This window comes from Atheta coriaria, unplaced genomic scaffold, assembly GCF_025399875.1.
Source record: "Atheta coriaria isolate IRGN ID8LTWV9N9 unplaced genomic scaffold, Caltech_Dcor_3.1 hic_scaffold_8_pilon, whole genome shotgun sequence".
Lineage (NCBI taxonomy): Eukaryota > Metazoa > Arthropoda > Insecta > Coleoptera > Staphylinidae > Dalotia > Dalotia coriaria.
In genome coordinates, this window is record NW_027045450.1 from 7,277,756 (window position 1) to 7,303,929 (window position 26,174).

General features: G+C 35.2%; 3 protein-coding genes across 6 annotated transcripts; all 3 read right to left on the reverse strand.

Moving 5' to 3' along the window:
* Nucleotides 1-1,075: 1,075 nt before the first annotated feature.
* On the reverse strand, nucleotides 1,076-12,772 carry LOC135797059 (trehalase-like). 3 transcript variants are annotated; one of them, XM_065309235.1, is made up of 6 exons: nucleotides 12,350-12,772; nucleotides 4,948-5,220; nucleotides 3,745-4,661; nucleotides 3,139-3,689; nucleotides 2,794-3,080; nucleotides 1,076-1,787 (listed from the first exon to the last, which is right to left on the reverse strand). In XM_065309235.1, exons 2-6 carry the CDS (start codon nucleotides 5,019-5,021, stop codon nucleotides 1,664-1,666), a joined length of 1,953 nt encoding a protein of 650 aa, XP_065165307.1. In that variant the 5' UTR covers nucleotides 5,022-5,220; nucleotides 12,350-12,772; the 3' UTR covers nucleotides 1,076-1,663. The 3 variants fall into 3 exon arrangements, with proteins under 3 accessions (XP_065165307.1, XP_065165306.1, XP_065165308.1); XM_065309234.1 differs by lacking the exon at nucleotides 12,350-12,772 and having other exon boundaries at nucleotides 4,948-5,882; XM_065309236.1 differs by lacking the exons at nucleotides 1,076-1,787; nucleotides 12,350-12,772 and adding an exon at nucleotides 2,218-2,722 and having other exon boundaries at nucleotides 2,789-3,080; nucleotides 4,948-5,877.
* A 923-nt stretch (nucleotides 12,773-13,695) lies between these two features.
* Nucleotides 13,696-17,485, reverse strand: LOC135797060 (transketolase-like protein 2). 2 transcript variants are annotated; one of them, XM_065309237.1, is made up of 5 exons: nucleotides 17,318-17,485; nucleotides 15,665-16,000; nucleotides 14,801-15,569; nucleotides 14,466-14,732; nucleotides 13,696-14,404 (listed from the first exon to the last, which is right to left on the reverse strand). In XM_065309237.1, exons 1-5 carry the CDS (start codon nucleotides 17,422-17,424, stop codon nucleotides 14,000-14,002), a joined length of 1,884 nt encoding a protein of 627 aa, XP_065165309.1. In that variant the 5' UTR covers nucleotides 17,425-17,485; the 3' UTR covers nucleotides 13,696-13,999. The 2 variants fall into 2 exon arrangements, with proteins under 2 accessions (XP_065165309.1, XP_065165310.1); XM_065309238.1 differs by lacking the exon at nucleotides 17,318-17,485 and adding an exon at nucleotides 16,721-16,904.
* A 6,037-nt stretch (nucleotides 17,486-23,522) lies between these two features.
* CPT2 (Carnitine palmitoyltransferase 2) lies at nucleotides 23,523-26,115 on the reverse strand. Its single transcript, XM_065309828.1, has 4 exons — nucleotides 25,878-26,115; nucleotides 24,697-25,805; nucleotides 24,169-24,637; nucleotides 23,523-24,101 (listed from the first exon to the last, which is right to left on the reverse strand). Exons 2-4 carry the CDS (start codon nucleotides 25,776-25,778, stop codon nucleotides 23,667-23,669), a joined length of 1,986 nt encoding a protein of 661 aa, XP_065165900.1. The 5' UTR covers nucleotides 25,779-25,805; nucleotides 25,878-26,115; the 3' UTR covers nucleotides 23,523-23,666.
* Nucleotides 26,116-26,174: the final 59 nt, after the last annotated feature.

The following is a 26,174-nucleotide window of genomic DNA, read 5'->3' on the forward strand; positions in this document are numbered from 1 at the left end:
GAGTGGTGATCAGGAGTTCAGGTCATTCAGCGGCAGCCGCCCACGACAAATGTATTTGCTTACATTCATTTCGACGGTTATTTATAGAAGTATATATAAGTAACAAGTTAATATAAGCAACAATTGGAAGCTTCTCCCTGTGAGACATTTTAAATCATTATTTTGTTTCATACCTATTATTAAATGACCAAGCCCTGAATTGTGTTAAGTTAAATTGCGTTTTCTTTGTTTGAATTTGTTTTTTATTAATATTATTGATTGATAATTGTTTGTACAAGCAATAGGACATTAATAGATCTTTAAAGTTTATTGTTTTTACCGGAAACAACCCTGAAGATAACACAATAGAAAAAAATCAAGGATAATTCTTAAAATGAGAGAAATAGATCAAAAATTGGTTTAGAACTGTTTTTCAAATTAATGTTTGAAAGTTTTAGAGTTTTTAAACCTGTGAAGAAAGTGCTTCTTCCGAATAGATACTTCAACAGTTATTTTATTATATCTATTATAAAATTTCCAAACTTAGAATTATGTCTTATTTAGGTATTTGAGTTTTTCTTGTTTTATTTGCATTTTTCTTTTAATAATGATTCATGTTTGATTGTACAAGCAAAAGACATCTTAGTAGACCTTCAGAAATATTTGTTTTTACTCAAAACAACCCTGAAAATTATAAAATATAAAGAAATCCAAGAAAATTTGTTAAAACTAACATAAATTGAAAAAAATCATATTTTTCTTTGCTTTCCAACATAACTTTTAAAACTTCTATAATTTCTAGACTTGCTTTGATAATATCTAATTATAATATCAATACGTCATGATATTTAAGAGATAGTTTCACGAGTTTATTATGGCGGCAGTGTCGCGTGTTTGGCTTTGAACTTGTTGACTCCGTTGTTGATTGCTCAGGGCATGTTATTTGCGTTCTACGGCGGCACGAATTGTTCCTCTCACGTAGTGGCGTGACTGTTGCGTATGTGTCGTTAAAGGATCAAAGCCAGATCATTTTGCGATGAAAATTCACACGTGTCATACTAGATAACACAACATTATACACAAACAAACATAGAAATTAATTTAATTTCTCAAAATTTATTTTCATTTCTAAAATAAATTAATTTTTATAAATTTAGGACACTTTATGGCAAAATCGGCATAAGAAGTATCAAAAAATACAATGTCATGTCAGGCATGTCATATTATACTTTGGTGGTGATTAAAAACTACCTTAAGTTTAAGTTTAATTAATTTTATGTCTTTTTAGGTTTAGAAATAGAATTAAATTAGATAATAATTGGCAAGAATTAAGATATAGTGTCAATTGGCGTAATTGTTTTCTATCACATGTAGTTCCTTTTTTTCTTTCATTCATTTCTTTGTAGTTTAGTTGTTTAACAGTTTTAAAGCGATTAAAGCGATACCGATTCACTCGGTGTGCAATTACGGGTAATTATTCGCATCACAGCATTACTGTAATGTTGTAACACAGTGGCAATAGCCTTGGTTATCACCGACGACAATTAAAATAAACATACTTGTGTATTACTCGTTCAGTCGCGCAATATAACATTCTCGAATAAATAAATTCGCTCGTAATTCGAGTTCAAAACGAAAAACAAAAATCATGTCATTAATTCCGCTCTTTAATCTAATAATTAATTTATCTGTTTCCACGTGAGGTGCGTTTTTGTACGTTTCTCAGTTCGGTGTACTTCGTCCTTGCTGGTCTGAGTTGTTCCGGTAATGGCCGCCGTCCACCGTTCCATTTCCGGTACAATGAGACTCTGTAAATACAACACCAGATTTAAATTGTTTTCTGCGCCATCTTAAAAATAAAAAAGCATTCGAAGCAATAAAATTATTAAATTCAAGGTTATGTTGAGACGAAATTTGTTTGCGACGCATTTCTTTTGTTCCCCAAGCAAATATTGACTCTTGAGGTTATCGTGCTGGTGAAATCTCGAAAGGCGTTATAAAAGGATTGGAAAATTGTCATTACTCATCGTTTACGCTAAGCACGCGTCGGCCACATGCAAAGTATCAAAGCATGCCTAAGTACATAAACGTTCTGTAATGATGTGATGCGCGTGGTAATTGCGGCTTTCAGAACCGCCGCCATCTTGTGCGCTGCTTTGCTTACGCAACTGATTCTCATCCTTCCCAATATAAATACCATGCCCACACAACAAAACTCACATGCAAAAACACCACACATAAATAAAATATTTCATTTTACTGAATTATGTACAAAATCAAAATATAACACAACAATAAAAACATTTTTTGTAAATGTTTGTTAAAACTAAAAAAAAAAAACTAGTTTTCTAAACATTCCACTACGTTATTTTACGTTATTAATTCAATCTCAATCGTGTTGCTTGCTTAAAGTTAAAAAAATTAATTTGTTACGCATCTACATTACGTATGTGTGATAATATCAAAATTATATGTACAACAATTACAACAAATCATAAATTAACAAGCGGCGATTTGGTCAAAAACATGATGGAGATGTTTTTGATCAAGTTGTAAGTACCTAAAGCTTATAATACTCTCGATTCGAGTCTGCAATGAGAAATGAAAGGTCGAAAGGAACTGTGAGCTACTCAAAAGGTGACTTAACCTCAACTACAAAGCAATGCGCCACCATTTTGTAACACCGAATGACAAGAATGCATATCACTTGAGCCTCAACACATCTCAACTAAAACTTATGATTCTGAAACAAAAACAAAACACAAAAATTAGTTTTTTGCATTTTTTGTCATGAAATATTAATACATACCTCACCCTATATATCCTGCCACTACAGTGACGACCAATGCAATGAAAGACATCACTACAGATCCCATATTCGTGGAGCTTTTTGATGGTAATGTGGTTTGATCAATTATATTCTCCACGATGATAATTTCTTCTACATTTTCTGTTGCTTCTGTTGTTTCATCTTCAGTTGATGATAATTGATCACCATATCGATATAGGAGATCAAGAATCACTCCATTTGACCATCCGAAACCAAGTTGCACTTCATATTCACCTCCTCCACCATGTCCACCGAATACAGTCGCATCATACTGAAATTATTTTGTGTTATTAAACTAAATTTGTTAAAAATAATTTTATGGTATGTACCTTCTCAAACATGGCTTCTGTCTCCATGAACGCTTTGTGATTGGACCTCACCCAACGTTCAGCCAGTTCATACGCTAATCTCTGCGCAGCTTCATCACCTGTGTTGTTTAATCCTACTATCATCATATGTTGAATTGGTGGCCATACATTGGGGAAGTCCCATTGTTCACCGGTGTGTTCCTGAGACATTGGTACACCTCCAGGGTAGATTACATTACTGTTGTCTAAATATTTGCGTACTAATCGGACGATTTTATCGGTGTTTGATTTATCGTAACATCCGGTCCATAATGGGGAGATGTTGGTAGGGTACCACCAGTCGCGTTTAACTCCGTTGAGTATATCATAATCCAACCAGGAACCTACTTCTTCATGCCATAACACAGCTTCGACTGCTTCCATGATTGTGTGTGCTATTGTTCTATAGTAGCTGGATTGGGAGATATTTCCGAGTTCTTCGTGCCATTCAGCGAGGATCATTGCATTTTGGTAGAGCATAGCGTTAAGGTCCACGGGGATAATGGATCTTGTTTTTATATTAGTTAAATTTCCTAAATGGAAGAAAAATTAGTTTATGAAGATTTTTTTAGTTAAAAAATGTATTACCTTTATTAGTACCATTCAAAATGAACCATCTACTTGAAAAATCCCATCCTGACTCAGCTGCTGCTTTAATCTCCGAATAAAACGCCTCCTTTTCTTTTTCTTCCTTAAAAATCGCGCTGCTTTCCACATCTTCAGAGTATGATTCAGGTCTGGGTCCCATAGATGTATCCGCATATCTATACAGCGTGTAATTCTTCCCATCTTTTTCTACTTTGACCGCATGGTTATCCATCCAATAAGAAAACTCTTTTTCAAAGGTACCCATGCGTTCCGCCACGAAATCCTTATCACCCGTACTATCCACATACAATTTAACCATGGGTATAAAAAGTGGAGGTTGTGATCTTTCTAGATAATAAATCCTACCACCATTGGGTATATGTCCATAGGTATCCACAATATAAGCAAAATTAGTCAACATTCCTTTGACTGTTGTATGCATTTCACTCAGAAGTAATCCTTGGATGATCCAATAGGAATCCCAATAGTAAAACTCACGGAAACGTCCACCAGGGACTATGACAGGATTGGGTACCCAGATAATACTGTAGAGGTCTTGATTTTCTTTAACATCTTCACGCATTTTACGCCCGAGCTCCTTCCAGACTTTATTCAAAGTCAACGCGAAGGTTTTATATTCGGGGTCTTGTATACTCCGGACGAATTTCGGGGATGGCGTCCAGTCCTGTGGGATCCAGTCTTCGAATTCACGCCCAGCGGGTTCAAAACTTTCATTGACGAAACGAATAACTGCATCGCGGGACGGATGTTGATTGTGATTAGACATGAAATCTTTGAAATTCTCTAAAGTTGTGTTTGCATTGTATCGCAGTTTCATGTCGACGAAAGTTTTGGAATCTTGGAAGATTTTTGACATTTGTACGGTGTGTAATAATTGGCCATGGCAGTAAATTTCACTGTTTTGGAAAAAATAATTTTTTAAATTATTATTTATGCTTAAAAAGGTAAAAATTTATTTTTTATATTTTTTGCAATATTTAAAAGAAGCCTGGCCCTGTTTCTAGAGGATTGAAACATGAGAGGATTTTGTATTGAGTTGAGTGGAATGGAACGAAACGGAACGGCCTTCGAGACTAATTGCAAGTGGAAGCAAAGAAATTAATGAATGGAAAAATTCAAAGTATACATCTCCATTCAGCTTAGCACAAACCAATAAAGATATTAAATTTTATTTTTGCTTACCTATCACATGGAGGAGTTGTAGAGGCAACAAGTTGGGCCAGGCAGATAAAAACCGCACAGCGAAGAGTAATCATTTTTTTAAATTTTTAAATAAATTTAATTTTTTTTAGTTTAAAATGTCTTAAATTTGCACTAGTAGTATAAAATTAGCACGCTTACTTTTTTGTGTATTTTATCTTTGGCGGAACGCGTGCTGCTCTCAGACGACGCAAATATTGCGCGTGCTGAAGTGCATTTCGAAAGTCTCGCACTTTAAAAATATCTGCCACACGCCTACGGAGCAAACAATTTATTTCGATTAGATATTAAAGCTAGTATCACAGGTTTAAACAAGTTTTTTTCTCTGCCAGACGCTCAATTTTTTTAGTTTTAATTTAGTTTTAGTTTGAAAGTTTAGTTTGAATTTTTTTTTGAGTTGGGCGTTCGACGACGGCAGCAGTCACTGTCGTGGTCGTCGTCGTCGCGAACGAAACGAAACTGGCGATCCGTGTGCGCTGCGTGCGAGTTTTCAAAGCAGGTGATTTTATTGTGCAACAGCGTCACCGACAACATGCATGACGTCGGCGACGAGCCCCCGAACATACCCAACCTCTCGACCAACCAAAGTCCAACAACTCGCAGACGCAGACATTCCATTCGCACTAATTGTTATCTCTCGAGACTCGATCGACTGGTCTAAGCTACTTTACAGAGGCGGCCCAAGGCGTAATTTTATCGAAATCGGGCTGGTTTTTGGTTTGATTGTCGGATTTTTGATCTCGACCCAGAAAATACCTGGTTTTGGGTTGTATGGCGGCTTGGGTCGATAAAGACGTTGATTGTTTGTCAAAAAGGTTATCAGGTAGTCAGAATAAGTAGGCAAAAACAGAATTTTTACTGCTGCTACACTTTTTTTAAAGCAAATTGAGTGTTTTTATTGTTTTTTAACATCAGTTACGTCAGTTTGCTGATTTTTGCATTGTTTCATTCGTTTTGTTATAAGTATGTATGTGGAACGTTAAATATTAGTATCACAATATAATTTTATAGACTTTGATAAGGAAATAATTACTGATAAACGTTTTTTTTAAGTTTAGGTTACAAAAAATTAAAATTTTTGTATTTTTTGTCTTTTTGCAAATATTTTGTGAAAAGCGCCACCTAGCAGGTCACAAAAAGTATTAAAATTTGTAAAATCGTTAAGTACACATATTTTATCAATTTTATTAAACATTTATTTAATATTTTACCTAAAATTGTAATTTTTGCAAATTTTTCAACATACTTTTCGTTTACATATACCAAAAAACCAAGGCTAGATAAAATATACAGTTGTAAAATATCCGGGAGCATAATTTCGTGCAGAACTTAAATGTTCAATCGATATCGCGATGTTGACTTGCTAAACTTATTATTAAACTTAACAAAAACTTCAGTAATACGTTCACCTGTAAAAAACTTGCACTTTTTTCGCGCTCCAACAGGTGCTAAATGAATTAACGTGCGCTATTTTTGTTCGAAATAAAAGTTTAACTTTACGCTTGCGGAAATTATTGCTGTTTTATATTTGTGGTCAAATTTTAAGTAAAAAATCGTGTACCTAACCACTGCAAAGTATAAAATAGGCAAGTATTTTATAGAAACAATAGAGAAACGATAAATTAAAGAGCATGACAAGGAATTCACTGTCAAAATATTTTATGCGACGCAATAATATTTTTTATTTACTCTTTGATTTTATTCGTTAATGTGACCGCAATAAATCGCAAACTTTTTGTGCGAGTGAGTGTATTGCTTGAATTGTGGGGTTTTCCGTCGTAACTGCGAGCAACTGGTTGGTAGTCAGGTAGATATCAATTTCCGATCGACGATTCGCGAACTATTGGAGTGTGTAAAGCGTAAAGAATCGTAAATATTCCCGGCGTCGCCGGCAGTTCCTTATTGCGCTGAGCTCACCTTCGGCGAAACACGATTTGCACATTTAGATTAGAGCGTGATTTTTGCATTTTGCCAGTTTTGCATCCTTAAGTGACGCATTGAAAGCTTTTAGGAACTATAAATCATTGTTATATTTATTAATCTTCATTTTTTTACGTTTAGAACATTTTTTAGGACTTTTTCTTGTGTCAAACGCAATATTTTGATGAAATTTGACATTGATAACTTAAATAATGTCAAAAGATATTACAAAATGTCTAATCCACTTGCATCATCCAATGCATCGTTTATTTATCGTGTAACTCTACGCCGAATTCAATTGTGCACGCAACGAAACGGACACAAACGCGTGTTTCAACACTTTTCACCGCGGTCAGCAAAGTCAAGTAGCAGGCGAGAGCCGCAATGGCCTAGCAACAAACATAAGCATAAACGTCACGCCACCGCTTTAAATTTTTAATGCGTTCTACTGTTCGAGGTACTGATTACTGATTAGCGGCATGTGTGTGTGCTGGTGTTTGTAATTGCACGCGCCAACTTTATAAACTTTAGCGAGACACTCGCTGGTTAGTTATTTGATTGTCTAGTGGCTAGACACTAGTCTAATTGATCATAAAGAGATTATTAGGTTTGCATATGAATATTAACATATCAGGGGCGGTTGAATATTAAATTTTAGTTAATTGTTATGCTAAAACTCAAAAATTAGTCAATTGATTTGGATTTTGTTGGTTTTTATTTGTTTGTTCGAAAATTAGAGGTTTATGGAAGGAGAAACAAAGAAAAAACTTAAAATTTAGCATCAAAGAAGTGAAAATTAAAAAAAAATGATGTTTGACTTTCAGTGTTCAAAGTATTTTATATCGATAATATAATAATATAAAATTTCCGCAACTATCTGGATATTAGGGGAAAGTCGCTTAAGTCGTACCGTCACGTAAGTCGTACCTCGGTCTTTTCTCTAACTTGAAGGCACTTTATGCAACTTAAAATGCTGTATTCGGACAGCATGAAATCATACTAGAAGCATATTCTAGATAATAATTGAGAAGTTATGCGCAAAAATAGTTTTGCTCCTCGGGCTCATCCAATTTCTCGTGGAGCTTGAAAGCATTGGTGGTCAGAAAAACACCACTAAATATGTGTTTCATGTTAAATATTGGTTATACATCTATCCATGTATTGTTTTCTACATGGATTTTGTTAAATATTCCTTCTGATATATTGTTTAAGGTTGTTTTAAGCGGGAAGCACATGTTTGCTAACTCGTACCCCTTTGCGTTTTTTAAGTCGTACCTATAGAACATATGGGACTCAAGGTTTCAGCTGCGCCACGAGGCGGCGCTACGGTTGCGCGCCAAAGATACTTTACTAGCGTGATGAGAATAGGGAAGATAGTATGATTCAGTGCCTCAAATGCAAAATTTGGATGTACGACAAATGTGTTGGGGTGTCCAAACGAGTATAAAATACCTTGCAAATAAATACATTATTATTAAACTAATATAGGTATATTCTTATTTTGATATTTCTTTGGCATAGGTACGACTTAGGGTATCGAAGGTACGACTTAGGGTGCCGGTTTGTTAAGTCGTACCGTTCACACATTTTTGTTAAATCGATGTTTTACAAAAATATAAACATTTCTGATTAATTTTTCTCATACGAATTAAATCTGTATTAACTAAAGCATGTAAATATGTCGAAAAACTGACATTATGTTGCAAAATTTTCAATCTAGGGCCAATTGTATTTTAGAGGTACGACTTGGCCAACCTTCCCCTATATATTTAGCTATCCAATAATAACAAAATTACGCAAAAACTCAAAAATTGCTTGACCGATTTGAAATTTATCTGTTTTTAAAAAAAACACAAAACTTTAAAGCAAAAAATCCAAGAAAAAACTTTAAATTTTGAAAATTTTGAAAAAAAAAACGAAAAAATTATAAAAATAATTTTTTACTTTCAGAAAGTATTTCAAACCTATTACAATATAAAATTTAATCCACTTCCTTGATCTGTTTGTTTATTTAACGTTCTTTCATTGTCTTCAAAGTCCTTGAATTATTTAAGTTTAAATTTCCAATTCGATTATTTAGATTTATTTCACTTCCGAGTTTTGGCCGATTTCTGTCAAGATAGACTGACACCCACTCACGATTGCGTGACAAAATCATTCGTAGTACAAGCAGCATTGAATAATCACCGCGTTGGTAATAAATATTACATATATTAATGATAACCAATGTTTATTTGTTTAATCGTATCGGAAATATACAACTTTACTGCCATTATTTTCCATTGAATCATCGATTGTGACTTTGAACTTTGTTTGTAGTACATAAAATACACCCTTATCAGAAACACCTTTATTAAAACATAATTTACGTAAAACTGATATAGATATCATGAAATTCAGTATTTTCTGGAATAAATTTTGTTTTTCATTGTAAACAACGCCGAAAACAATGAAAACCTGCTTAAAATTTATAGCAGCCGACATGGCCTTGCCCAAGGACACCCTTGTCTAACCAGAAGTAAGTACAAGTACTTACATTAAGTATACTTGCACTAATAAATTTGTACGTCGCGCACACGATGTAAAACAATTTATTTATGCATAGCAAATACGCTCGTAACCGCAAGCAACATCGCTTCGTCCTTAGCCATCCAATAAAAAATAAAATTACGTGATCGCATTATTATTATTTCCGAAATAAATAAATACGTGGATAATTTATCCAAAGCACACATCGGAAGTAATTAAACAGCATTAAAAAAGCATTCGGAATGATGGATGCGTTTATAACATAAATTGTCATTAATGTGATGATTGTCCACTCGAAGCGGGGAAAAATAAAAACGAATGTCGTCGTAATTGAATGTCGCCGGGATCAGGATAATCAAATAAGCAAATTATATGCTATTAAACTTGCAAACAAAATGAAACTCTCGAAAAACGCGCAGTTTTTGAGTCAAAACGGTTGAAATTGATGAAAAACGAAAGTTTAATTTAATAATTATATATAATCAGGGATAATTGTTTGTTATTTTGTTGTTTTTGACTGTGGTGAAGTATTATTTTATGTGTACTAGTGCGCAAAATATTTTTACACACGTTAACAATAGCAAATAATGCAAAAACTCAATTTTAATAATTTTTTGTTTAAATTTCGTAAATTAAACAAATTTTAATCAAAATATTTTATTATAAAGTCAGTAAAAGTAAATTTTTAATTCCTCAAGGTCTAAATCTAAGAATCTGCGCAATTAGCGCACTGAAATTGTCAAAAATTTAATTTAAAGTTCAAAAGTTTATAAATATCCTAATTTAAAACTTGTACGAATGCCTTAAGATGTTTAGTCTTCCCGAATCCAGTCTATCAAGTTTTATAAATTAATAATTAATATAATTTAATCAAAAATTCGTGTTTCTTGTTTATTTTTTTTAGTTGTCTGATCACTATTACTCGTGTATTACAATATTCAAGAAGTAAACTTGTTTTTTTAAGTGCTTTTGATTGATACTGTTCGATTGTTGTTAACGACCTTAAGTCGTAACAAACGAACTCGAATTCGAAATTCGCAATGCCGCAAGGCAAGTCAAGTCAGAAATAGATTGTAAATCGCACAAGTGATTGGCATTTGGCACCGTTCTCGGTCGCGCCAATGTTTGCGTTTGCAACAATGCTCTTGTAACATTCGTCTAATTATATATTATACATGCTACTTTCGATATAATTTATAATTTATAAGTTGATGTAAAATCATTAATTATGAGGTTAGTAAATTATTCAAAATGATTAATTGGTTGCATAGCATAAAATAAAAATTAGAAAAAATATTGAAAATATTTATGTGACGCACAATTTAAATGTTTGTTGATCGATTATTAGTCAATTAATTGACCTCGCGTCCACTTGTCACACTTCAATTGTTTTAATTCGCGGTGCGATCGAACTCCATTGACTGGTTTCGATATTTGGGCTATTGCGTCATTATTACCGCAAGTGAAATATTTATTTTCGTATAGAAGCATTCTGCTAAGTATGCAATGAATAACTCAAATATTATCAAACAATTTCAAGCGAATGTTAAACTTGTAAATTGTTTTTTTTTTCTAGTTTTATGTTGATGCGTAAATTTTGCAACCCGGCTGTTTACCTAGCCGTGAATTTTCGGTTTGGTTCAGTTATCACTGGAATCTCCAGTCTTGACATGTTTACAGCTAAAATATATGAATAATTGACGCCTAAAAACTGTTTTTGCGAGGTTAAACTGTATTTTATTGCGTAATATTTTAATATGTATGAAAATTACTATTTGTCAACTCATTCGATGACGTTTGGCGATTAACTGAAATAATATTAATATTATCGACTGTATTTTCTGCTTACTCATAGTTGTAGGTAGTTATTATTGTAGTGAAAAGGTCTTTTTAATTTGTGTTCATGTGTTAAACTCATTTTTTGCAGAGTAGTGTCAAAATTTGTTAATTTTGCGTTTACTTTTATATATTTGCATGTTTAGCGCATAATTTAAGTTCAAGGAGCTTTGTTTTTTACGCTTTGTTCATTTATTTATAAACAATCTACTCTCATTATCTCCACTTTGTTTTAATTAACTTTATAATAGATGTTTAATATAGGCAACTTAATATTCACTACAACTACACGAACTTTACGAGAGAAAATTAAACTAAAACAGTAGTCAACACGTGTTGCAATAACAATTACTAGAATAATTTGTCGGTATTTGATGACTGTTAAATTGTTTACACAATTATTTCCAGAATTTTATATAATGCATAAACATACGTCACTGTTTAACAAACAAAAGGCGTACGTTATGCGAACAAACCACAAAATAAACGTAAAAACAATGTTACATTACATTTTTGAATGATTGCATTAGACTTATTAATATTAATGGGTGTTTGACTTTTTCGCTGGATTTAACGAGATGTTTTTGAAGCGTTTGTTCGTTTTACGCACGTTGATTGCGCACACACAAGCGCAAAACAAGTTTGATTAATTTTTGGGCGATAATCGGACTAATTAGTATAAATAAAATTATGTTGTTTAATAAATAACTATTTATTACGTCCGTTTTAGATATTTTTCCTATGGAATAATATTTCATGACCATATAAATCATCCAACTATAAATAAACTTGGAAATAATTAAATCAATCAACCAGATTGAAACCTAATAAGGACAAGCAATTTGTAGTTCCTGGAAATAGACCAGATTGGAAATAAAACGCGCGGAATTCATTTAATGTCTTAATTATTTTCTTAGATAAAAATAAACTTTACTAAAAAATTGAGCGTCTTATTTTTAGTGTTTTTATTGTTTACATAAAGTAAATCATAACCAGTGATTCAACCAAAGAAAAAATAGTTTATCAGTGTTTTTAGCTTCCTGTTGACACAGCTTACAAGTAAATAACTCGTGTAAACAAAGAATTGATAACAACTTACCCGTTATTGCAGCGACAATGTATTTTCGAATGAAATGTTATCGAACTTTTAAATTTAGCGTTTATCACAATTTTGTTTATTAAATTACACTTTTTCTTTAATAATACCGACATAACAGATTTTAAAACAAACTGTTTTGTTTAATCGCTTAAATTTTAATGTTTTATTGATGTTTTACTGATGCTGATCAGGAACTAATGTTAATTCTTAAATCAATGTCAACAGACGCTAATCCCACCTGATGTGATTGATGCCTTAATTAATTTCAAGGCGATTGTCTGTCAAAGTCTCTCGCCAGAGTGAATTTGATCTTTTCACGATACACGTGTTAATAAAAATCGAAAACAAACGCTTTTAATGTGTTTCTGTATTTATTCGCGGCAGCGACATCGCCGCACGCCGCACGAAACCTACTAAACAAACTAAGCATATGGAGTTGGGATTTATATACAATACATATTCCACTTTTGGACATGGACTTCAACTAACTAGCGAGTTATAATAACCAAATACAGTTGGGAATAAATAACACACATGTTCTGACGTTTCTATGGCATAACCTACGCGCTGCTCGCAACTTGCAATTATTTCTTGTGGAATGTGAAACAAATTGCAATCAAGGAATATGTTGTGTTGTAAGAGAAAACACGTATTATTACATATTACCTATTTTTATATTGTTTAAAAGTAAAAATAATGAAAGTGAAATTACACAGCTGGTTTACTGTTACTGGATGATTGTTTGGGGGTTTATGAGGATTTATCGATTTTTCAAGCTGTCAGATGTTTATAAACTGCAGCAGTGTTGCAATGGTGCAATGATATCTGCATATTTTAGTTGGTGTCTGGTTTAAATTAAATTCTGGGTAATGATTATTAGCGGTTTTAAATTTCCTGTCGCGTCACATTTGAAGGCCTGAAGTCAAAACATTTTTAGCAGACGGCGATTTTTTGTTTGTTTTATGTCTGCTCTGAATTAGTCTGCATAGAAATGTCGGTCGTTAAATTCTTTAACTAAATTGGTTTTATGATCTTTCTTTTTTTGTCTTGTTGTTTACATGTGTTTGATGTTTATTTACATCGGTGTTGGGGTAAATCATCATAAGATGGCGCTGCTGGTAAGTTTTGAGAATAAACTCAATCATAGATAAGCGCGAGTACGTTGTTTACACGAATAAAACTTATCACACGTTGAATTTGTGTGAATTGTGTTTATTTTCGATTTAAGAACAAGTTTATAAACCCTATCTATATAACAGGATAATATTTTATTTTTTGTCAAATAAAATAAAATATTAATATCATGGATTACGTATTTGTTAATAAATATAAATACATAATAAGTATTATTATTTTTATAGAAGAAAAAACTTCTTTCTTTATTGAAAATATCATTTACAAAAAAATGCACTCCCTGTATAAATGCAATAACAGTTTAATATTTCATATCAAATTCGTAATTCTTTTTATCAGCGAACAAGTAACTACTCGCATACAACATGTATGCTACCTTTCAGTTTTATTATCCAAGTATAATCGCGATTGCATTGGGTTACGTCTGTCCAGACTATCCAAAACCCATTGTGTTGTGTCTATGTATACGGTTTGTGTGTGTTTGTTTGCATGTAGTAGTTGGTAGATTACTGGCACCTACATCTTGCAGGCTTCCTGCACAGCCGCGCAAATGTGCTTAGCGGAAATGCCGAAGGCATCGAGCAAGACCAATGGCGGTCCGGAGCGTGGAAGTTCACGCACGGCAAGCATTTTGACAATAATGTCACGCTCGCATGCGACTGCACTGAGTACAGCTTCACCAATACCACCCTCGGGGTAGTGGTCTTCCACGACGACAATACGTCCACCACATTCGCGCGCGTTCTTGATTATTGCGTCCTTGTCGATGGGTTTGATCGTGAACAGATCCAAAACACGCACGTTGATTCCGGCCTTTGCCAGCTCCGTGGAGGCAGTGATGGCTTCCTGGAGGGTTATTCCAGCACCGATGAGGAGGACCTTATCAGTGGCGGTCTTGCGGACGATGTTAGCCTTACCAATCTATAGAAAATAATTATATTAGTATTTTTCGATCTTTAGTAATTAGTTATTAAATAATTACATGGAAGACATGATCGTTGGCATAGATGACATTGGTATTCGGGCGGTTCACACGTGTGAATGTAATACCCTTGGTGTTAGCAGCAAGTTCGATGGCACGTTCGCAGGAAACAGCGTCAGCTGGGTAGAAAATTGTGCTTCCGGGGATGGAACGGAACATGGCGATGTCTTCAAGACCCATTTGACTGGGACCATCCTCACCAATGCTCACACCGCAATGAGAACCAACGAAATTGACATTGGTTTGAGAAATTGCACCCATACGAATCTAAATCACAAAAAAGAAAAAAAAAACAATAAATATTTATAGGATAGGTTTTAATAGAGGTTATGTACCTGATCGAATGCTCTGGTTAAGAATGTAGCGAAGGTAGAAACAAATGCGACTGTCCTATCCCTGCAAGTGGCTCCAATCGCAACTCCCACCAAGTTTTGTTCGGCAATGAAGCATTCAATGTATCTGGCAGCGTCAACACCCTTAATCTTCTCAGCGAAGGTTGAATTCTTCATGTCACCGTCCATAGCGATGACACGTGGGTTGTTCTGTGCGATTTTCACCAAAGCATTGCCATAAGCTTGTCTGGTGGCAAGAGACTCTCCCAATTTGTAGTTAGGTGGTGATGATAGTTTGATATTGGTGATGTCCACAGCTGGGGCGTCTTCCTTCAAAGGTTTCTGGGGTTTAAGCATCAAAGGTCCGTGGTTCTTAACCAAGGAACGGAGATGTTCCAAAACACGTTCAGTTTCCGCTCCCAAAGGTTTTCCATGCCAGTTTTCGATATCTTCGATTTTGGGATAGTTCCTGCCTTTGAATGTCTTGCAAATCAACGCGGTAGGTTTATCCTTGGTGGTAGCAGCAATATGGAATGCCTTGACCAACTCATCGATATCATGTCCATCGACAATAATCGAATGGAAACCGGCAGCGTCCAAACGCTTGCGGTACTTTTCCATATCATGACCTAAAGCAGTTGGTTCAGATTGACCCAAACGGTTCACATCGAAAATAAGGCAGAGGTTGTCGAGTTTATTGTGACTGGCGAAGTAGATTGACTCCCAGATGGAACCTTCTGCACTTTCACCATCTCCAACCAGACAATATACTCTAAAAGGAAACAAATCTATGTCAGAGATCTATTCCGAAAGTGAATGTAATTTTTACGGAGAAAGTTTTTGTTTTTGTTTGAGTAAATGAATTACCTGTAGCTGGCCTTGTCGTAGTTCTTTCCTACGTAAGCCATACCAGCAGCTACGGCTAGACCCTGACCAAGGGAACCTGTTGCTACGTCAATGAAGTTCAGACGAGGGGTAGGATGACCCTCGAGGTCCGAACCCAGTTTACGCAGTTTTTGTAACTCTGCTACCGGGAAGAGACCTGCCTCAGCCCATGCAGCGTACAAAATGGGGGCGGCATGACCCTTAGACAATACGAAACGATCGTTGGATGCGTCCTTCGGTGCCGAGACCTTGTAACGCATCGTGTTGAAGAACAACACGGACATAATCTCCGCAATAGAGGAGCATGATGTTGGATGGCTATAAATAAACAAAAAGAAAAAAACATGAAGGATAAACACTTTATCTTATTGGGTGTCAAATTCTTGGCGCCAGAAGATATCTGACACTATCATTTTAATTATGCTTGAACTTAAAATAATAATTATTCACTGAGTGTTATCCATCAAACAGTCAGAGATCATTAGTTCAAATGATTGTGATTCTACCTGAATATTCAAAGTCATTGCTGTCACCGCAAACGCGTAGAGGTCGCCGAAAGTCGTCGGGACCGCGTGCAATGTTTCGCCGGCCGGCATAAACACAAAATGGCGCCCGTAAAACGGCACTCCACGCACATAGATAAGCAAATATAAATACCGACGATGATGTTTTATCGTGTGCAAACACGTTGAAACGCTCAAAAACCGACTTTGAGTTGCTATGTAATTTTTAACAACTGCATACATATCTTTATCTAAAAATAACATTATACGCAAATATCTCAAAATGATGCGTTCCCAACAAATTTAAACGTGACCAGACGAATGTTTTTAATTACATAACGTCTGAATGCACGCTTGGAAGATTCGTGACATGCTCGTGGCGCATGATGTGCTGGAATTATCGATCAGTTTCCGAAGCGGTCAAGGACAAAGCGTAGGGCACGCATAGGGCCACCGAAAACCGGTTAAACACAACGTTTAAATTAATTTGTTCTAAGAATTTCATTTCTGCGCGTGTTTGTTAAAAAAAACTCACCCGGAATTTGCTGCGGATGTTGAGGTAACGCTGTGAATTCGTAGACGGTTGGCAATGTCGCACAACTCCTGTTTGTCCACCTTTTGGCCCGGCATGATTGATAGCAAAGCGTTATTAGTTAAGTCGCGATTGTCTGGAGTACACACGCCGACAGTTGGAATGCTTATGAGGGCCACCGACGATCCGTGCAGATCTTTATGCACTCCAGCGGCTCAAGGGGGACGGAGGTCGTTCATTTTTCGCGCATTGTCACCGCGGTTTCACCGGAATAACCTTTATTCGACTTCCACGCGATTCTTTAAGCGATAATTCTGATATAATATGGTAGGGGAACTCATTGCACTATTGTAAAAGTAAAATTGCAATATTGCAATGTCCCAGGGACCGGTTTACCGGTAAATGGTACCGATGAGTTGCATATACTATAAATATCATAATACCGCACACGCAAGTTAAATATTATCGTGGGTAACGCTCGTTACTCGTCGTTTATTGCTCGAGCAACACAGTTTACCAATACAAGCATAACTCAAAACACATTCACGTGTTTTCTAGGAATATTAATATGTCTATAAAGTTGTGGGTGGTGTTACATACCCCGAATTGGCGGCGGCTGTGCTGGTGACGGAATGAATGCGCAGTTTATTGGCGATGTCTTTCAGCTCCTGCACTACCTTCGCTTCCGGTTTGTGATAGCTGGCCATGATTGCGCTCGTTTGACACACACACGCTGCTAGACCGCGGAGGACTAAACACGCGAGCGCGATGCGCGGCCCGCGCTACACACAACCAACACGCTTATCTGCCGGCTACCGGCATAACGCGATGGTGATGGTGTCTGACATCACGATCGCTCGTTTGTCGCATGTAATAATCGTGGCTTGAGTTTTTCGAAAACTTTCCTTGCGTTACGTGCGATGTGGTGCGATTCGAAACTGGATCGAAAACACTTTCTAATCGCTGGATTCAATGAATGTGTGGTTTTGGGTCTTTGATTTAGATTATTTTCGAGTGGTTTTGAACGTCTTAATTATATGTTTTTTGTGTATAATGCGTAGGTTTTTATCGAAAATGATACCGCAACATCCTTGAGATAATTATAGGTGATTAATTATATTATTGTAGTTTCTCTTTTAGTGATTTTCATATTGCTTGAAGTGAAATTAAATGATTAATTTTAAAAGATCTTCTTACGGTGTTTCTACTATATTTTGATGGTTTGATTCGTCACGTTTCATATCGTGTTAAAATGGTTGTATACCGCAAATGTTATGTTCTATAATTTTGCAATGTATTTATTACACACTTTTACTTGCGTTGAATTTTATTCATGGTCATTTCATAACGCGTACTAACTTCTTGAATGAAATGCGCAAAGTACTCCTTTGCGTTTGTTTCGTGGATACTATATTATGTGTTGTTTAGAAACGGCACCATTGCGCACTATCGTCCTCTGCAATCGTTGCGGTCGCAATATTGATATCAGTTTAAATTGTACACACGCAGTTGCATTCTTCTAGTCAATCGCGTCGCGTGTGCACATTTTTAAAAATTTAATTCGGAAATTAGTTTTATATTCAATCGCGCATTGCGGATTTAGTGATAGTAGCAGTGTCGTAGTTACCAATAGCCCATTGGCAGGGCAGTGTCCCGGAGCTCTCATGCTCAAGAGGTTCTCGAATACTTAAAATAAATATGACAGGTTGCAATCCGACTTCAATCTTGACAACTCAGCGGAGAGAAATTCGAAAGTTGTACCCAGGGAATTGGGGCCCCATTTTTGATTTGCTCCAGAGTTCTTCGTCACCTTGCTACGCCATTGGATAATAGATTGTGAATCGCTAATGATTTATCACGCGTAGAATGTTTATAAATCGCTAATTAAGTGTATTTGTCCAAGAGTGAAATGATGTCGGGTAATCTAACTGTGCAACCCCCCAAGTTTCTTCTGGATTTTATTTTTGGATTATTGCATCGTTAAAAATTAATTTGTGATTTTGAGTACCTACGTGCGAACCACGTTAGTGCTTCTCTGTAAGTGAATTTACTAAATTAATTATCTATTATTTATAAATCTCATATCATCATAGGTAGCATGCAAACCAATAAAATTATATTAATTAACTAAATAATTCTTCTTATGATAAAATATGTGTCAAGTTACACGCTGTTTACCGTCGCTGCGATTCTGCCATCTTAACGCTGCATGTGAATTCAACCTATTTGTTCTTATCGTCAGTTAATAGAGTTTAAAGTATTTTGCAAAATATGTACTGTCCATGAAATAATAAATTAGGACAATTTAAAAACTTTTAGGTTTTCCACGTTATCATATATCTTAAAATGACACCCAATTTTACTCCGACACCCTCAGTCAACCAGAACTACTAGACTCTAGTAACTAGAGGAACATTACCATTTGTTAATTTAGTAATGTTTTTCGTACTTTCCAATCGAAATTTGGTCATATCTCGGGATCAATCGGGAAATTTTCAGTTTTTTCTACGCCAACTTATAGTCGGCCAGAACTACCCAAAAATCACCACATTTACAATACTGTGCGCATTACCTTTTTTTAAATTAATTAGTGGTTTTCCTTATAAAACGTTGTATTTTCCTTTATATTATACATGTTTTCTTTTTGTAACACCCTGTTTATTCGTTTTCTTTGATGTCACTACAATGTGGTAGTTGTTTGATAAAAGAAAATTTCTAGAACTTCACATTTTAATTTAAATTATCCTTGTTTTCTTTTAGAAGTACTCTGTATCAAAGTTTTTTTTTGTTTTTTTGCTGTGATTCCAAAGTTATAATTATTATGCAGTTTTTCTTCTAGAACCGTGCGATTTCCATTATATTAAAGTTGTTTTTTTGTAAAACTCTTATTGAAAACTCAATCTTATTACATCTCAAAACTAATAAATTCTTTTTGTATGCCGAGAAATATTGAAGGTAAAAGTAAAATTCGTGTATGTGTATTTCAACATTGTAAATTCTTTGTTTCTTCTTCTCAGCTACGTGTTTATCAGTATGTTTGTGTAAACAACTTTTTTTGTTCGATTGACGCGTGATATCGCTGCATACCTGCCTTGTACCCGGCTACGCGCAGCGCACACGGCAGTTGTTTCCCCGTGCGGTCCGCGAGCGTATCTTTTTAATCGCAACGCGTTTGGAGGTTTTAATTGAATTAATCATCGTGTATCATTTCAGCCATCGGCAAAATATTCGCAAGGGGCATGTGTGCTTGTTTTGTTTAATGATTTATGGCGATTACAGTCTTCTTAAGTGAGAAATAGGTATCCGTTAATCCCTGCGCGAGTTTTCAGTTGATAGAATATATTACAGGATTGAAAATCTCCTCATCAATGCACAGGTAGGTGGATAATTTTTTCGCGGAAAGTTAATACGGTTTAACTTAAATTGATTATACAATTTGAGGGATATTAATTTTGTAGATTACAAACACGTGGGGGCATTTTTATCAGAATTCTTCTTAATCGCTTTTCCGAAAATTACATGGTTGATTTAATTATTACTAGCACAGTTTTTAAAATTATCTGACGATTATTAAAATGACAATATTCATGTGGTCGACCACGCTTACTTTGCCGTCGACCGTCGGTAAAACATTTTTAATCGAATTGCATCATTAAAATAATTTCTTGTTGAAATATAATCATGAACGGTGAATAGTATTTTGTTTTCGCAGTTTCAGTATATCTTAATATTTACAAAGAAACCTAGTTATTTTTATCGTCTTTAACCACTGTGTTGCTACGCGACGTCGCTTGATGTCTGATGATTTAGATGTTTTCCGCCGGATATTCTATCAATTTATGAAGAAGCTTCACCCGTCTGTAACCTTATATAGTTGATGCATCAATTAATAAATATATATTCACAATAGATTAAATTGTAAGTGTTTTATTTTTGTAGCACCCTTTTGCTCAATTTTCCGATGTTTTTCGGGTAAAATCTCTGATTTTATATGAAAATATTGTTGTTAATTTGTAAATTTCCCTCTTCATATTGTGAATATTAACTCCCTTTGTAGATTCTAAAAATATTTTTGTAACACCCTGTATATTAGTTTTCCTAACAGCACGTAAAAAAATCATAGAGCGAGAGCCAGTGACGGCCAGACTTTCGTCATTTTAGGAAAGATGAAATTTTGTCTATGTGTGTCTCCAATACAGGTAAGAACGATCCCCAATTATGAAACCTGGATCGTGGTTCCTTTGGCAGTTAACAGCCAACAAAGATGTACAAATGATGACCTCAAATTCGTTATTTTAGCAAACTCCATTTTTACATATTTTGTTCGTAACATTATTACAACATGCGTTGCTCATTGCCAGACACCTGGTATGGTTCCAACCCTAGCCAGACACCTCTAAACTATAGTATTTTTTAAACTTTTTTACTTTCGTTATATTAGGAAAGCTGAATTTGATACACATTATGCAGAGAGCTATGAAACTGTGTATCCTTTCACGCCAGACAGTTTGGTCGGTTCTATCATCCTGCCAGACGCATTGAAAGTGTAGGTATAAGAGTTGCAAAAGTTTAATTGTTTAAACATGAAATTTTCAGAGAATAGTAGGTAATTTTATTTTAACAAATATTTAATAATAATCATCACTGTCGCCGAAATCTTTGCGATTCGTTCCTTTCTATTTCCTTTAGTTTACAAGATATTAGCAATTGAAATAAAACGTCAAAAATTGAAAAATTGCACTTTTGAGCACTTTCAGTCGCGGTATCGAGAACAATGATGAAAATTAATAAAGATTTGTTCAAATAAAATTACTATTATGTGAAAATTTCATGTTTAAACAATTTAACTTTTGCAACTCTTATACACTTTCAATGCGTCTGGCAAGATGATAGAACCGACCAAACTGTCTGGCGTACAAGAAAACACAGTTTCATTGCTCTCTGAATTATGTGTATCAAATTCAGCTTTCCTAATAGGTATAACGAAAGTAAAAAAGTTAAAAAATATTATAGTTTAGAGGTGTCTGGCTAGGGTTGGAACCATACCAGGTGTCTGGCAATGAGCAACGCATGTTGTAATAATGTTACGAACAAAATATGTAAAAATGGAGTTTGCTAAAATAACGAATTTGAGGTCATCATTTGTACATCTTTGTTGGCTGTTAACTGCCAAAGGAACCACGATCCAGGTTTCATAATTGGGGATCGTTCTTACCTGTATTGGAGACACACATAGACAAAATTTCATCTTTCCTAAAATGACGAAAGTCTGGCCGTCACGGGCTCTTGGTCTATCACCTTTAGTTGTGAGTTTTGAGTGTTCTCTGTTTTGAACATGGAATTTTCTTTCTATAACATCCTGTATATATGTTTTTGTTTGTGTCCGTGAAAATTTTGCTTTTGCTGTAATTTTTAGTATTTTCCCCTTTGCACTTTGAATTTTCTTTCTAGAACACCCTGTATATTAGTTTCCCTGATCGTCGAGGAGTGAAAACGAGCGGCGTTTGAAGAGTTGAGAGTTTTTTGATTGCACTTTAAATTTTCCATTTGGGTCACCCTGTATATTTGTTTCCATTTTCAATCACCTAGAAAATTGGCAATTTACTAATTTCATTACTTTGGTAGAACTTTATGAAGTAGTAGTACTTGCTGGCATGTGCGCGGCTATGCAGGTTGTAAGTTCTGTTTCAATATGGCGGCATGTATTCTGCTGACTTGTAAAATCTGAACTTGTATTATATTGTTAATAAATAAATAGTAAGATATATTGACTTCTTTGATGTGTGTACTCCTTCAATCATTTCAGTAACAGGTCTCTAAGAGAGTTCCCTTCCTCAGAGGATGATCCCCACTATAAAAATTGTTAAGGTATCCTGTATGATTTGTGTTTTCCTTCTCTCATTTCAGGTACAGGTCAGAACTTGTAAGAATATTTTTAAGTTTCACCTCTCTTGAGACGACTTAAAACTTAAAAATATTTGAACAAGACCTTATAAGGAGTTCCCTCTCTCTGGGGATGATCCCCCACCATAAAAATTGTTGATGTGCCTGAGTGTCCTGGGGATGAAGCGTAGAGGCTTCGTAGCTGTAGGATGGGCCGGGAGCATCGAAGCGGTGGGCGATCGACCAGAGCGCCGGGGGCGCTCTGGGAGAACGACCTGTATGCTGTCTTATAGAACGACACGCCGCCAAAAAAATTAAAAATCCTGCCACCCCTGTGTTTGGAGTGGCTCTTTTCCTGCTCTCACTATTCCTTCTTTCCTCTACCTTTACCTGCTTCCCTGCTGTTTCTACTCCATTCTCTTCACTTACTTTTTAATTCCATACTCGACTGACGCCGTATTTTACATAAGCAACTAGTATTACTCGCTTCTATTTTTAATTTTTAGAAAAATGCCCAGACTGGGGTTTGAACCGAGGACCCCGAGCATACTAACATATGTAGGTACCACCCGACCACCTATTATTTACAACATTGTTCTTTGATTTCTTCTATAAATCTTTCAATATTAAAACGCACACCTTTTTTACTATTACCTTTAATAAAACGTGACTTAAAACTAAATCTGAAAACGTCAAAATGAACACGGGGGATAACATAAACAAGAATGTAAACTCTAATTTTGTTATGAAAAATTTATTAGAAAAGCAAATAAATTGTACCTGTAAAATTACAAGCTGCACAGGACGTTATTTTATAATTGATGCAGAATTTGAAATTCAGCGTATCGCTTACTCTAGCACACATAGCCGAGTTATATTTATCCTAGTTTATAAAACGAACTATAAATAATGACAATCCATATAATATATATCACCATTATCTTTATTTTATGCCTTGTAAACTTTTTAACTTTACTTAGTACCATGATTTATAATCAATAAATATATCAATATAATTAGAATGTATAGCCAAAATATAAAATTACTTACATATAATTGCAGAATGCTACGACGAGGCACTTAACGCAGCGACGGCTTCTTTAATCGACTTATCTAAACAATCAATGTACTCTCTTCCATTCATCCCTGGATAAGAAGTTGCAAGGGTACCCATAGCGTGATCACGGATCACATAGCCCACGCCATAACCATCCCTCACAACAGGTCCAAACCCTCCGGCCAATACAGCAGGTGATGACAATGTACTTGTTGACAAAATATTATGATTCATCTTGGCATAAGCACCATCCGCAAAAATCGCAGGGGTTGAACCTCCTCGGGCAGAGGCGAGGGCTTTCAAAACGTATAAATGCCTATCAAAACCTTGACCCATTGCTGCTTCTTTGGTTAATTGACCATGGACACTCGAACATTTCTTGATTAATGCAGATAATTCACCCTGTGAGGGTTTATTTGCAGAGTGTTGCGCTAAGATATACTCCTGTAATACAAAGTTAAGAATTTAGAGTAATAATAAATAAATAAATATATAAATACGTTTTTAATACCTTTGTGGCATTAGTCAAAGGACGAATCACCTCAGTCCTACCATGTTTGAATGCAGACGTGCTGCAGGACTCATAAGTACCGACAAATTTACCATATTGTTTATAATAAGCTGATTGGAAACACAATTGCATGATGCCATCAGGGCTGACACCATGTTTCTTGCAGAATTTTTTATCTAATCCTTCTGATTCGATAAAATTCACATCTAAAGACTTACAAACGTCATCGTAGTCTTTAATCGCACGTTGAACACTTTGTTTGATGTGTTCATCAAGTTTAAAAGCTAATTTTTTAATTTGGATGTCTTTAGGCACTGAACTTGGATGTATCTGAGGATTCTCAGTAGAATCCTTAAGCATATCCTGGAAAATTCGTAGAACTGCAACGCCATCACCCCAGGAATGCTCGAAATTAATTGCGCCGAAACCATCTTTTGTAAATTGAAGAGATAAGGACTTATCAAACCATCTAAAAATTAAATAAAATGTATAATTAAAAGTATATATTTATTAAAATATTATACACACCTGTTTTTTCCGTCTGAATGTAAAAATGTCCTTACAAGTTTGTATTTATCTTCACCAAGAACTACATCATCGAGACAAATACTAAACAATGCTGTATCTATCATTTTCAAAAGATGTTCATTCCCTAAATTTATTAAATCTCCGCGTAATTTTGCCCAATCATCACGATTCATCGTTGTGAAAACACCCAAATTGCAAGCATCAACTGAATCTTCCTCAGCTACCTTTAAAATCTTCTTTATTCCTCCATACAACTCGGAAGGTTGCATAATATCGCCGTTTTCAGTCAAAACATCAACGACATAAAAGTTTCCCTTGCATTGCACCACTACATGTCTTGCATATTCTCTGCTAATTCGATCTTTGCCAATTTGCGGAATTCTCGTACTGTTAAATAAATTATTGTACTGACTCATATCCAATGGATACACATTATGCATGTAAGCCATGTACCAGGATAACATTTCTGGAGTCATTGCACACCTGGTACGAAAGGCCGCTGTGTCGCTCTTTTTAGGATTCATATGAAATACTTCCGGTTCAAGTTTTCTATCCCTCAACGACGTGTAGAACCGCAAAGCGCTGATTAACATATTAGTAGCTCTAATGGACTGTTCATTGTATTCCTTTTTGGGGTCTTGCTGCCATACCAAAACAGGATTGTAATTAATAGGCAAAGGTGTTCTATCTTTCAGATACATATCAAACCATCTCCCTGATATATAGCTAGTATGTTTGTTCCTTTTGTCTTCTGCAAGAAGTTCTTCATGCAGTTGCTTGCCAATGTTTTGTTGGAAGTCATTGACAATTTGTTCAGTCTTGTTATAATCTTCATCAGAAAGAAGTGGACGTTGTGCCGCCAGATAACGCCTGCAGGTATCCTCCAGCTTAGGAACGGGTAGTCGTGGTAGTGATTTTTGAAAGTGAAACGTTGGAATCCGACTCTTCTGCCAGTATTTATAATCATATGATGCTTCATTTGTAGATTTATTGCGAAGGATGAATTTACTGCTTTGAATTGATGTTATTGCTTTACTAGCAGGCAGTGTTTTAATACTTGGAATAACTTTTGTGCTCCACATCTTGATTGCTTGAATTCTTTATAGAAACTAAAATAGAATGTATAAATGAGTAATAAGTGAGCATAAAAAATGGGGAAGAGTTCAAAGTTCAAAACTTACTGCCTTATATCAAATAAAAGTGATAGAATTGTACTCAACACAAAATAAACACGTAGCACTTCGTTATTTTATCACATATGTGTGGATTGCGTAGTAGTAATGCATTTAAAACTATTAAATACTATTAAAGGTACACTAGCAAGTCTAACTAAAACTAGAAATGTGCACTTGTACACTTGTTGAACTTGAAACTTGTTATGAGCTGTCAAAAATCATTTGGTCCACACATACAAACATTTTATAGCCGCGTAGATTCAAACGTGTTTATCATCGGCACTAAGTGCGTTATAATGCGTT